Below are 13,815 nucleotides of genomic sequence, written 5' to 3' on the forward strand. Positions count from 1 at the left end.
GCTTCCAGACTTTAGGCCATCATTGCTTGCAAAGGATTCTCTACAAAGTATTAAAAATGAACATTTTATTTATGGTAAAGTTAATTTATCCAATTACTTTTGAGCCATTGAGGCTTTGTGGAAAAATGGCTGCAATTCCTAAACGTTTCACAGGATATTTTTGTTCAACCACTTTAATTAAACTTTAAGGAGTAGCAATTGGTTTAATTTCAAAATTCTCAATTCTGAGGTAAAATCTGTATTCAGTGAAGACAGACTCTCCCATTAGGCTGTGTGCCTACGATGCGTTTTTTCAGCGGCAATTCCGCTGCAGAAACGCTTGGTAGAAGGCGCCTGCCATGTTCCCCAATGATAATCCCCATGTGCTGTGCACATCCTGCAGAAATTTCCGCTGCGGATTATCATTGCGGAAAAATCCGCAGCACTACCAATTATTTTGCGGAAGTGCTGCGCTTTCGCCGCCATTGACTTGCATTAGAACGCATAGAATCCGCATCACTGTATATGTAGATGGGGAATCCAAGCATTTCAATGTGCGGATGGTACCCGGGTCTGGAGAAGAGGAGACTCTCCTCCAGACCCGGGTACCATAGAACCTGTAAAAAAAAAAAGAATAAAATAAAAAATAAATATTATATTTACCTTCTGATGGCCCCCGGTGTGCTTGTCCTCCCTTGCCGACAGATCGCGGTGGACTGAAGGACCTGCGCTGACGTCATAGTCATGTGACGGCAGGTCCTTCAGTGTAGTGTACCGCGAGCTGCCGGCAGCCAGGACGGAGCGAATAAAGACTCTGGGGGCCATCAAAAGGTAAGTATAGTTTTATTTTTTACCATTCTTTCGGTCACACTATATAAATCCATGCTGTTTGCATGGATTTATATAGTGTGACCAAGTTGTCCAGCACTTTCCAAGTGATGCTAAAATCGCCTGGAAAGCGCTTGATAACCCGCATGCAGAAATGCAAGTGAAGAACGCTTCACATCCGCGTGTCCCTGGCAGGAAAACGCATGTACAATCCGCATGTACAATCCGCATGCGTTTTTTTCTGCCAGGGAGATGCAGAAACGCTCAGGAAAAAATCCGGAGCATTTCTGCATTGTGCGCACATAGCCTTACTGAGACAAAATGTGACAGCTGCTACTGATAAGATTCTATGGAGGAGGGAAGAGCTTTTGGGGAAGGAGCTGCTGGGTCATAGGAGACTTAGACACCTCTGCTTATGGAGCCAGCAAGGGAAATAAGATAATAAAATAATTTTAATGCAACTCCTTCTACCACAAGGTTTTTTATGACCTCATGGGAGGCACATTGTATAAAATAAATGAACAATAACAAGTAAAAGAAAAAATGCTATTGTCAATACAAACTGCTGTTACTAGCCCCGTCCCTGTATAAAAAAAAAGTGTCTGATATATAAAAAATATTTGTTACAACAAAATGGGAAACACATTTTCAAATGTATTTTAGTAATTCTTTGTGGTAATAAAAAAAAAGAGAAAAACATACTTATTTCCTTTATTTTACCACCAATCTAGCCTGATATTAGAAATTAAAAAAAGTGAATATGAGAATAAAAAAATAAATGTATTAGCTATATAAATATTTATAAAAAAAGAAAATTTAGAGAAAAGAAAATATGACAGTGACATAAAAATGAACCATATGATACACAAAAATGTGCCTAGGGTAAATGGCCTGGTCTTGAATTGGTTAAAAAGGACCAAATGGAAAGATGAATATGGCACAAACAAAAAAAAGGTAGAGAACACAAAAGACTGGCGCAGATGCAATAATGAATCGGTGATTTGGTGTGCTGACTAATTGCACGGGAGGCGGTTTGAAGCAGCCGGCTTACTGATCTGACGCCGCAGCCCTGATGTGTCCGTGCCTATACTTTTTCATCTGAGGACTGAATAGTGTGAGATCGCTGACGTTTTACATTTTCATAGATCACAGAGTTGAAGGAAGTGGTGATCAGAAATCTTGCTAATCATGAGAACATTTTGTTCTATCTTTGTATGAGAAGCCAGCGAAAAGCTGAATGATTAGGAGTGAACGGCAGAACACGCTCTGTCATGTCCCAGGGTCGTGCGCTGATTAGCTTGGGGGTGAAAGCAGACTAAATATTATCTGTCAGGCGAATTGTACTCCATCAGTACTACTGTCCTCCCCCAGCAAGACTTGATCACTAATGTTGAAGGACTTGGGAATCTGAATGTCATGGCTGAAAGGTGACAGCAGAGAGAGCAATGATTTCGTTAATACTTGACATAACCGGTATCTAGTTTCTGAAAAGGGTTTTCCAATGTAAGGAAGCCTTCCCATCTACCCCTTTTTTCTCCAATGTCCAGTGCTGGTTTTCTCCTCTTTGACGTCACTGCTCTGCAGCCTCGTTAGGTCACACTGCGCTCTGCCTGACCCGGAAATGGCTTTTACATTGTAAGTCTATGAAGCGTCAGAACAAGGCTGCATACGCTTACATTGTAACAGCGACTTCTGACTCACGCATAGAGCGTAGGGTGAGCCGTATAGTCTGCAGAGCGCTGACGTCACTGAGAAGCAAAGCAGAACGGCACTGGATCCTGGAGAGAGCAGCGATAGGTGAGTATATCAATACACTCACACTACATTACATGCATATATATATATATACACAGATTTAATAAAAAACCTATAGATGGGAGTGCTTTCTTAAGTAATACATTAACATTGTGGTAATAAACACCGTTGTGCTCCATTCACTTTGTTCTTTGTGTGCAGCTCTGAATTGCTCAGTGTTGCTGATGGAGCTCCCTGTTGTGGACTGGCAAACCTATGCACATCGCAAGTGGTTGCAGCTGTCATCTCAAGAAAAAGGACCGTTTTCACCAGGATCAGATCTTAAAGAAAGCTTCAGTGCATGTTGGTCACTTCTGCAGTAAGTAGCAATCTATGCTCCCATTGTACAGGTCACACAGTATGTAGCATGTAAAAAATCCAGCTTAATAAAAAGCATTTACAGGATTACACTTACACTTGCTGAACCATTTAGAAAACCAGGTGTTGTATCCCCTTTTAGGAAACTTTGAGATAGTATGGGGGAATCCTCATGACTTAACCAGACTTTTGGAAGTGCATTGAGCTGTAGGTTGGATTGCTGCTAAAGGGGAAAAAAAAAAACTCTTTAAGGCTATGTGCCCACGATGCAGAAATGCTGCATATTTTTTCCGCTTCTCCCTGGGAGGAAAAACGCATGCGGTTTTTACATGCTTTTTTCCCGCGAGGTAGAAGCATTTGTCAAGCGTTTTTGCATGCATTTCTGCATGCGGGTAATCAAGCACTTTTCCAAGCGATTTTAACATCACTTGGAAAGTGCTTGACAACTTGGTCACACTATATAAATCCATGCAACCGGCATGGATTTATAGTAGTGTGACCAAGTTAGTTAAAATAAAAGAATAAGAATGGTAAAAAATAAAGATTATACTTACCTTCCAATGTCCTCCCGGTGTTTTCTCTGCTGCGTCCGGTGTCTTGGGCGGCTCGCGGTGGTGTGAAGGACCTGCGGTGACGTCATTGAGTCATGTGACAGGTCACATGACTCAATGATGTCGTGCAGGTCCTTCACAACACCGCGACCCATACAACAGACCAGACGGAGCAGAGAAAACACCGGGAGGACATCGGGAGGTAAGTATAATCTTTATTTTTTATTTTAAATTCTTTTTTTAATAGGTTCTATGGTACCCAGGTCTGGATGAGAGTCTCCTCTTCTCCAGACCTGGGTACCATCCGCACATTGAACCGTGTGATATCCGCTTGTGCAGATGCAGTGATGCGGATGTCACGCGGTCCAATGCAAGTCAATGATGACGATTACGCTGCGTGTCCGCAAAATTAATGGACATGCTGCGTATTTTTCCGAAATGATAATCCACAGCGGAAATTTCCGCATGCGGATTATCATTGGGGACCATGGGGCACGTATTACCAAGCGTTTTTTAAGCGTTTTCGCTGCGGAAATTCCGCAGCAAAAATGCTTGAAAAGCGCATAGTGGGCACGCAGCCTAAATCTTCTTCCTTAGCAAGTGTGAATGGAGCGTAAGTGCAAACGGAAGTAAGTGTGTGAATTTGGATTCATGGAGTTTGGAATGGAGGAATTTGGACTGAATTGCTGTCTGTATTTTATTAATTATTTACATTTCTTTTTGTTTAACATTTCTGTCTAGTGCAATCCCCATTAGGAAATGAGCTCCATTGTTGACAATGCTATCCAGTATACATCTTGCCACATGTATGCAATCCTTGAACAGCTGGTCGTGGGTGCATACTGCTGCGCGAGATGTGTGCACGTTGTGCTTTTGGAAGCCCAGGTACTGGATCTAAATGAGCAGCTGGCAACATGGAGATCCATAGACAATATGGAAAGGAGTCTGCTGCTCACTGGGGTAGATGTGGGGGAGGGTGGTAGTAGGGAGCTGCAGGACAGTGAGGCAGCTAGCTGGGTGACAGAAGAGGGGGTAGAGGGAAGAGTGCCAGGGAGGCTAGTCCTGATCTGGCACACCCCAATAAGTTTGCAAAGTTGGTTGATGAGGGGGGTGTCAGTACAGGGGTAGCACTGCTGCAGCAAGGCATGTCCTCTGAAAGCCGGAGGAGTGTCAGCTCCAGTAGGGGGGGAAATAGGAGAGCAGGGCAGGCCAAGCAGGTGCTGGTAGTGGGGGACTCAATTATTAGGGAAACAGATTGGACAATCTTTCACAAAGACAGGGATCGTTGAAAAGTGTGCTGCCTACCTAGCGCTCGAGTCGGGCACATCGCTGATCGGGTTGACAGATTACTGGGAGGGGCTGGCGAGAACCAAGCGGTCATGGTGCACATTGGCACAAATGACAAAGTTAGAGGTAGGTGGAAGGTCCTTAAAGAAAATTTAAGGGAATTAGGCTGCAAGCTTAAAGCAAGGACATCCAAGGTGGTATTCTCTGAAATACTGCCTGTACCACGTGCCACGCCAGAGAGGCAACGGGAAATTAGGGAGATAAATAAGTGGCTCAGGAATTGGTGTAGGAAGGAGGGGTTTGGGTTCCTGGAGAACTGGGTCGACTTCTCAGTTGGCTACAGGTTCTACGCTAGGGATGGGCTTCACCTCAATGGGGAAGGTGCAGGTGTGCTGGGGGAGAAAATGACTAGAAGATTGGAGGAGTGTTTAAACTAGGAATTGGGGGGGGGTTATTTTATAGGTGGGGAAGATAGTGCAGATAGTGACCTGGGCACAAATAAAGAAACTGGGGGTGGGGTTAGAACAGTCAATATAGTAAGAAGGAATAGAGGTACAGAGAGATACATAAAATGCATGTACACTAATGCCAGAAGCCTCACCAACACAATGGATGAATTAGAATTAATTTTGTTGGAAAATAATTATGACATGGTGGGGATATCTGAGATGTGGCTGGACGAGAGCCATGACTGGGCAGTTAATTTACAGGGCTATAGTCTGTTCAGAAATGACCATACAAACAAGTGAGGGGGGGTGTGTTTATATATAATAATAATAATAATTTTTATAGCGCCAACATATTCCGCAGCACTTTACAAATTTTAGGGGGGACATATACAGACAATACAGAATAAGCATATCTCATTTTGAAAGGAGTGAGGGCCCTGCTCGCAAGCTTACAGTCTATGAGTAAAATCATCCTTAAAACTCATCTTGCTTGAGAATATATGAATCTAATGAAAATGTAGAGTCCCTGTGGGTGGAGATACTGTAAGGGGAGGGGGAAAAATAATAAATTACTGATAGGGGTTTGTTATAAGTGTCCAAAAATAATGGAAGCAGCAGAGAATATCCTCCTAAAGCAAATAGATGAAGCAGTGACTCAAGGAGATGTCATTATTATGGGGGACTCCAACTACCCTGAAATACATTGGGGAACAGAAACATGTAGCTCCAGCAAAGGTAAAAGGTTTTTGACAACTATGAGAGACAAATACCTTTCACAACTGGTTCAGGACCCAACAAGAAGGGGGGCACTGCTAGACCTAATATTAACCAACAGGTCAAACCGCATATCAAATATACGAGTTGGTGGTCACTTGGGTAATAGTGATCACAAAATAATAAGTTTTCATGTATCCTTTAATAAGATGTGTAGTAGAAGGGTTACAAGGACACTAAACACTAAACTTCAGGAAGGCAAATTTTCAGCGGTTGAGAGATGATCTTAGTGCAATAAACTGGGACGATATGCTAATAAACTACACAAAGCAAATGGGAGACATTTATTAGCATCCTGAAAGGACCTGTGCACAATATATACCCTATGGGAATAAACATGCTAGAAATAGGAGGAAACTACTATGGCTAAATAGAGCTGTAAGGGGCGCAATAAGTGACAAAAAGAAAGCATTTAGAGAACTAAAGCAAGTAGATAGTGATGAGGCATTAAATAAATACAGAAAATTGAATAAATTCTGTAAAAACCAAATCAAGGCAGCAAAGATTGAGACAGAGAGAATCATTGCCAGAGAAAGTAAAAATTAAAAATAATCCCAAAATATTCTTTAACTACATAAATAGTAAAAAAACTAAAAAATTATAGTGTTGGCCCCCTTAAAAATAGTCTGGGTGAAATGGTGGATGAGGATGAGGAAAAAGCCAATATGCTAAATGATTTTTTTTCAACAGTAATTACACAAGAAAATCACATGACAGAAAACATGATCAGTGATAACAAAAATTCTCCATTAAATGTCACTTGCTTAACCCAGCAGGAAGTACGGCGGCGTCTAAAAATCACTAAAGTTGACAAATCCCCGTGCCCGGATGGGATACACCCGTGAGTACTGCAGGAATTAAGTAACGTCATAGATAGACTATTATTTTTAATCTTTAAAGATTCCATAATAACAGGGTCTGTACCACAGGACTGGCGTATAGCAAATGTGGTGCCAATATTCAAAAAGGGGACAAAAACCGAACTTGGAAATTATAGGCCGGTAAGCTTAACCTCTACTGTGGGTAAAATCCTGGAGGGTTTCCTAAGAGATGCTATACTAGAGTATCTGAAGAAGAATAACCTCATGACCCAATATCAACATGGGTTTATGAGGGACCGTTCCTGTCAAACTAATCTGATCAGCTTTTATGAAGGTGTAAGTTCCGGAATGGACCAAGGAAATGCAGTGGATGTTGTGTATATGGACTTTTCAAAAGCTTTTGATACTGTTCCACACAAAAGGTTGATACATAAAATGAGAACAATGGGGATAGGGGAAAATATATGTATGTGGGTTAAGAACTGGCTCAGTGATAGGAAACAAAGGGTGGTTATTAATGGAACACACTCAGACTGGGTCTCAGTTAACAGTGGGGTACCACAGGGGTCAGTATTGGGCCCACTTCTTTTTAATATATTTATTAATGACCTTGTAGAGGTACAGAGTAGTATTTCAATATTTGCCGATGACACTAAACTGTGCAGGGTAATCAATACAGAGGAGGACAATTTTATATTACAGGAGGATCTATGTAAACTAGAAGCTTGGGCTGATAAATGGCAAATGAGCTTTAATGGGGATAAATGTGAGGTAATGCACTTGGGCAGAGGAAATAAAATGTATAATTATATGCTTAATTGTAAAACACTGGGCAAAACTGTCACTGAAAAAGACCTGGGTGTATTGGTGGACGACAAGCTCACGTTTGGTGGCCAGTGTCAGGCAGCTGCTGCAAAGGCAAATAAAATAATGGGAAGCATTAAAAGAGGCATAGATGCTCATGAGGAGAAGATAATTTTACCTCTATACAAGTCACTAGTGCGACCACACTTAGAATACTGTGTACAGTTCTGGTCTCCGGTGTATAAGAAAGACATAGCTGAACTAGAGCGGGTGCAGAGAAGAGCGACCAAGGTTATTAGAGGACTTGGGGGTCTGCAATACCAAGACAGGTTATTACACTTGGGGTTATTTACTGTGGAAAACGAAGGCTTAGGGGTGATCTTATTACTATGTACAAGTATATGAGGGGACAGTACAAAGACTTTTCTTTTTTTTTTTTTGCAGACTGTGAATTTACAGATAGTTGGACACACTATCTGCCATGTACAACAGCCCCCATCTTTATTAGTGACAAAGTGTTGCAAAGATCCTGACCGACCAAGATTCTGTGGGAAAATCACTGGTTTTATTTTCATTCACGCATTAAAACTTACTAATCTAGTTTTATAATTATTATGATGGAAAAATTGTGGGTCCAGCAAGAAGAGCAGAGAAACAAAGTGACAACTAGTAGTTGCGATGGATAAAATATAAGTGTTCCTAGGACTGTCCGCATCACACCCCTGCATCAAGCACGACTTTATATAAAAATCACAGTTACTGAAAACAATAAAAGGCATTTCTGAACCAAAAGTAAAAAGAAGCTTTCTAATCTTATTTATGTCTGACCACTGGGACCCCTATCAATCATGAGAACAGGGGTCCCCGGTGTGAATGGAGCCATGACTACAACTCTACTCACTTTCTATGGGACAGAGAGATAGCCGAGCGCTGTACATGAAGCAGTGCTACCGATTTTGCAGCAGTTGTGATGAAATCAGATTATCGGATTGACAAAACTGTACAGATACAAGTTCTATTCATTCATCTTACTAGTTGCCATGTGTTGCATTTCATCACCGCAGATTTGCTGACCTGTTAGATAAAGAACCAGCAGTCCAGTCTGTAATGGAAGTTGACTCGTACGGGTCAGTACATTTCTGTACAGAACTTGCAATCATCCTGGTCTGTCACAAGAAGATCTAGAATGAGATCAGCTGTGACTTCTGTTCAGAAGACTATAATGTGTTCTTTCCTATTCATTACACACTGAGAAAAGATGGGTTTTAGATCACATAAAGAACATTTTTATTTTTTTTTAGTAAATGGATGAATAATGGCAATGCTTATGTCCAAGTCAAGCAGAGGGGATTGGGTTTGCAGAGTAGCGGAGCTTGTGTATGCACATAGTACAAGCACCTGTCTTTAATTTCTCTCCACAGGCAGGAAGAAGAGGAGATATTAGAGAGATTGTGCAGCGATCTGAGTGTTGGGAAAGAACCTCGTGCTGTGCTTTTCTACAAGGAAGAGGGAAATAAGAGGTTTGCAAGAAAACAGTACACAGCTGCAGCAGTGCTGTACTCCAAGGTACAAGTGGCAGTGATTTGGGACACGTGAAATCTCCCTTTCAGAAATGTTAAGTCCTTTTATGCCAGACCGCATGATGTACAATTACACTGAATGTAACAGCCCACTCTTACGTTTTTGGAAAAGACCCATTTTATCATTTAACTAAAAAGTTATTTTTTTATGGATCTATTGTGCCTAGCCCCACAGCGCTGTATAGAGCTGAACTACACTGGGAAAAATATATAACTGGCAAACTATTATCTAGGAGGGTATGGTAGGTGGTGATGTAAATCTTAATACCACAAGTAGTTATCTTCTTTACCTCGTTATTAAATGTCATAAAAATATTGGCATAAGCAAATATGTCCCCATGATGCTGCGGTTATTAAAATAAAATGTATAGAGCTTCTTCTATGACACAAGTGTGTGAGCCCATATTGTACTGTACCTCTGTATGCCTTCGATTTAGTATGAAGTGTCGGTCTCTAAATATATTTGGAAACATGAGATTTACATTATGTCACATTTTTTTAGATATTAATCCTATTTAAAGACAGGTTAAAAACAAATTCCTAAGTGCTGAGTTTCCTAACTTGAGATTAATACAATGGAAGCAGGGATTAATCCAAGTCTTCTCACCAGTTTTTAGCAGTTCAGAAGTCAAAACTCTGCACCTTGCATCACTCTTTGGGCTCGATTTATCAAAACTTTTACGCCAAAATACAGGTGTAGAAAGCTTTGTAAAGTTGCAAAATTGGGGGGCAACTTGAGATTACGGTAAAATTATTTAGCATTTTCTCACCATTTTTGCCCATAGTGGGCAAAGACAGTGCGGGGCAACCCCACCTGGTCAAATTCATGACTAGTGGCGGCATTCCTTATGACAGAAATCTTACTCCAGTCCTCGACTGGAGTAAGATTCGTGGTGAGGCGTACAAACAAGTGCACGCCACTTTTTCAGGCACTGCAGATTCATTAAGAGGTGTGTGCCTCTTAATGAGTCTGGAGCAGCTGACACCAGCACACCCCTCAACAAGACCGGCATGAAATACGCCGGTCTTAATGATTCGGGACCTTTGCTTCTTTTCTAAAAAAGCATGCAGGGCTTAATGGGAGGGTGTAGGGCCAATATAGCAGAAATCTATTCTAGCTCATACTTGGCATAGATTTCAGATTGTCAGCTTAAAGCTTTGCCAAATTCAACCTCTCAGTAATAATAAATACAAAGTAATGTAGCAGTGAGTATAAAGTGGCCGCTGATCCTTTCTCAGGTATTCATCAGATTGTTGCTTATACCACTGTGCCTCTCCTGCAGGCGATCTCGCATGGCACCCCTGGCACCGAGGAAATTGCAGTGTGCTTTGCCAATCGATCAGCAGTTTTCTTTCACCTTGGCCATTACTCTGTGAGTATTGTTTACTTCTCTGCTGTCATTCTAGAGGTTTGTCCTACTCAAGATTTCAATGTAAATCACGGTTTCAGCGCACCACACGCTGTAGATCTCGGTTTTTCTGAGCCCTGTCATTTTTCTTATTTCCGCTCACACACCCGCTGTTGTACACTGTGATGTCTCCCTCATTCATCTGTCATTTCTCCAGCCGAGTCTTTCAGCTCTCTATTTTTTTAATCATGAAGACTTAGAAGAATATAAATAGCTTGTTCACGAGCCACAGGTAGCATGGTAATTGAATTATTTTTCCAAAGACCTTTTTATCTTAAAGGTGCAGTTCCCATGACAGGCAAGACAAGTAAATCACCTTTTTACTACTTATCCTGCAATTTGTGATTAAAGCCCAGCTCCATTTTAAAGACCGCATATACATTTGCAATGTAATAACAAGTCACTTGCAACACGCTGGCGTGCATTTACCACCCAAATCCATTCTCCTATGACTTCTATGTCAGCACATGTTATAAACACAGTATCTGTGGTCATCAGTAATCGTGTGGGATACAGAAGACCAACCCCGCACGTACCAAGATGGCGCCAGGTCATTGCATCAGCTGGGAAGACAGGTCCTGAATCAAATGGAAATCAATAAGTGGGTGTATGGCATAAGGAATAGTCATACTTTTGATAAAAAATTGTTGAGTATTCATGCATACGATTACACCACCTTTCTCGTGTAAAAGCATTCAGCTAAACACTATTATACAACCTTTTTTCCCGACAACCTCCCTTATCAATTGTGTTGGAAATAGGTAGCAGGACGTAGCAGAGTGTGACTTATTTGCTACTACTTGCCGCTTTTTCCATTAGAAAATGCATTCGGCCATGTTAAGACACAGACATATTTCTTTACATTTACTCATGCTGCTCAATCGCTACGTTTTCTATTTATAATTATATCACTATTTTTGCAAAGCTAGGTAGCAATATTATAATGAGAAGGATTGGAACAAACTAAAATACTCCTCCTTTCCTGCAAGCTCTCTTGAGCATATCCAGGTTTTAAAGGATACGGACACCCATGAGGTCATTTTTTTTTATTTTATTTTATTTTTACTTAAATAAGACCTGTCACCTGGTCAAAAGTTTTTTGGTTTTATTTTTGTATTTTTAGGGGTTTTTTTTGTTTTTGTTTTGTTTTTTCAAATCCGCCATACAGTTCCAGAGATACAGGCCTTTTAATTTAGAACAACTTTTTATTGTCTGTAACAAGGGGGTCTAAAGACACGCCCTTTTTTTTGCAGACACACATTTTGCAAAAAGTCAAGGTCATGTGAACATTCACATAGACTATAATGAATACGTGTTCTTGCTGTGAAAACCATGGATAAAACACAGACATGAAAAAAGAACGTCTGAATTAGGCCTTAGGAGAAATCACGATTCCTATATTCCTCATATGGCTGGCAGCCATTTGCATAGATGATCCCGATTCTATTTAATGGGGTATTCCCATCTCTCCAAGATCCTATCCGAATATGCAGTAGGTGTAATATTAATAATGTTAGCCAATATCTCCATTTAGAAATGTAGTTTAGTTCTTCTGATTCGCTATGTCACTTACCCCATGTGCTGGGCATTGCAGAAGCATAGGTATCCATGGTTATGACCACTCACATAGTGACAGTTAGTTAAGACGGCTCTTAGTGGTCGTAACCATGGATACTTAAGCTACTGCAATGCCCTGCACATGAGGTAAGTGACATAGTGAATCAGGAGAACTATAGTAAATTTCTAATAGGAAGTATTTGCTAATATTATTTTTATACCTACTACATATTGGGATAGGACCTTGGAGATGGGAATAACGCTTTAACGTTTGTCAAATTTATCCATCCACCCGTCCTTCGCACTAGTCTTGTGAGAGACCATTTCTTATAGAAAGAGCAGTGACAGGTCGTTTATTAATGGTATGTTCACATATCTGTAATTAGGTCTTGGTCACATATTATAGTTATCACTGACTACATTTATTCATCCTCTTCAGCCCTGTAATACAGAATAAGCTAGATTGTGTTTTCTCTTCTTCCTATGGCAACATCACTATCAGACTTGTTTGGAGGACATCGATCGTGCACAAGAACATGGATATCCTGAGCGGCTACAGAGCAAAATTCTTCAGCGACAAGAAAATAGTTTGCAGAACCTGAAGCAGAGCGACAATAAATCTCCTAGGACTGAAAGAAAGTGCGATCTGAATCACACCCAGCAAGAACTGAAGGGAAACCCTCAGCTGAGCAATGCATCCAGCTCCCTACAGCTTGGCTATAGCACTTCCAAAGGGCGCCACTTGCTGGCTTGTGAGGATATCGCACTCGGTGAGCTCCTGATATGTGAGGATGCTTATGTCCATGTAATAATCCCTGACAGAGACACTAATACTAAGACAAATCCATGGGATGTTTCCGTCACTAACTGCGACCTGTTCTGTCACCACTGCCTGCAGAGGACGTTGGCGCCATTACCCTGCCGGCGCTGCAGTCTTGCCAGGTATTGTAGTAGTGCGTGCATGGAGCAGGCCTGGCAACATTACCATGGCATTGAATGCTCAGTGAGCCGCCTCCTCCTTGCATTCGGGGTTTTTTGCCACACGGCACTGAGGACTGTCCTGCTGACCGGTTACGGACAGGTGCTAAAAGTTTTTTCAGATAAGACATCGGCTGAGGATCAGCTGTGTGTTGTAGACTGGGTTCACTCCAGTGACTATAAATCTTTGGTCCGTCTTGTGTCGCACAGTGAACATCACACAGCGGAGCATAAATTTCTGTGTGCACTCACTAGTGCTGCATTGTGCCAGAGGCTGCCCATTGGTCTGCTGAGAAGCATGAGAGCATCGCCACCTACTGACGATCCTGCGTTACTGGACGACGAAGTCCAGGAAGTGCAGATACTTGGATCTGCAATACTTCTCCACATGCTCCAGCTCCACTGCAATGCTCAGGCGGTGACTGCTATCCATGAAGAATATGAAGGTAGGAATTTTTTGTTTTTCTTTCTGAGATAGGACTGAATACTCAATTCTTATTCTGATGGAAAAAAAACAATATTTAAAAATATACACAATCTCTGTTACAAGGGTCCCCACAATAATCTGTTCACAGGCTGTCCAACTAATGGTGCACACAGTGATCAGTCACTTAGGAGAACCTGACCTTAAGGGTTAAGTGCCTCTGCAGTGCTCCCTCAGACGTGATGAATGATTTCACAGTTTT

At 41.4% G+C, this 13,815-nt stretch overlaps 1 protein-coding gene across 4 annotated transcripts in view; it reads left to right on the top strand.

The window, feature by feature from the left end:
- The window catches only part of SMYD4 (SET and MYND domain containing 4), a 39,756-nt gene that overhangs the window by 15,087 nt on the left and 10,854 nt on the right, over positions 1–13,815 (top strand). For 3 of the 4 annotated variants that reach the window (XM_073667685.1, XM_073667684.1, XM_073667683.1), the window contains exons 2-5: positions 2,764–2,920; positions 9,027–9,171; positions 10,469–10,558; positions 12,654–13,575. In XM_073667685.1, the coding sequence (XP_073523786.1) occupies positions 2,787–2,920; positions 9,027–9,171; positions 10,469–10,558; positions 12,654–13,575 (1,291 nt within the window). In that variant the 5' untranslated portion in view covers positions 2,764–2,786. Of the gene's footprint in view, positions 1–2,763; positions 2,921–8,049; positions 8,733–9,026; positions 9,172–10,468; positions 10,559–12,653; positions 13,576–13,815 lie in introns of those variants that run through there. The other variant, XM_073667686.1, reaches the window with a different exon arrangement.

This window comes from Phyllobates terribilis, unplaced genomic scaffold (genome assembly GCF_046119375.1).
Source record: "Phyllobates terribilis strain yellow unplaced genomic scaffold, ASM4611937v1 Scaffold_2__4_contigs__length_985480577, whole genome shotgun sequence".
In the NCBI taxonomy this organism is placed as follows: domain Eukaryota; kingdom Metazoa; phylum Chordata; class Amphibia; order Anura; family Dendrobatidae; genus Phyllobates; species Phyllobates terribilis.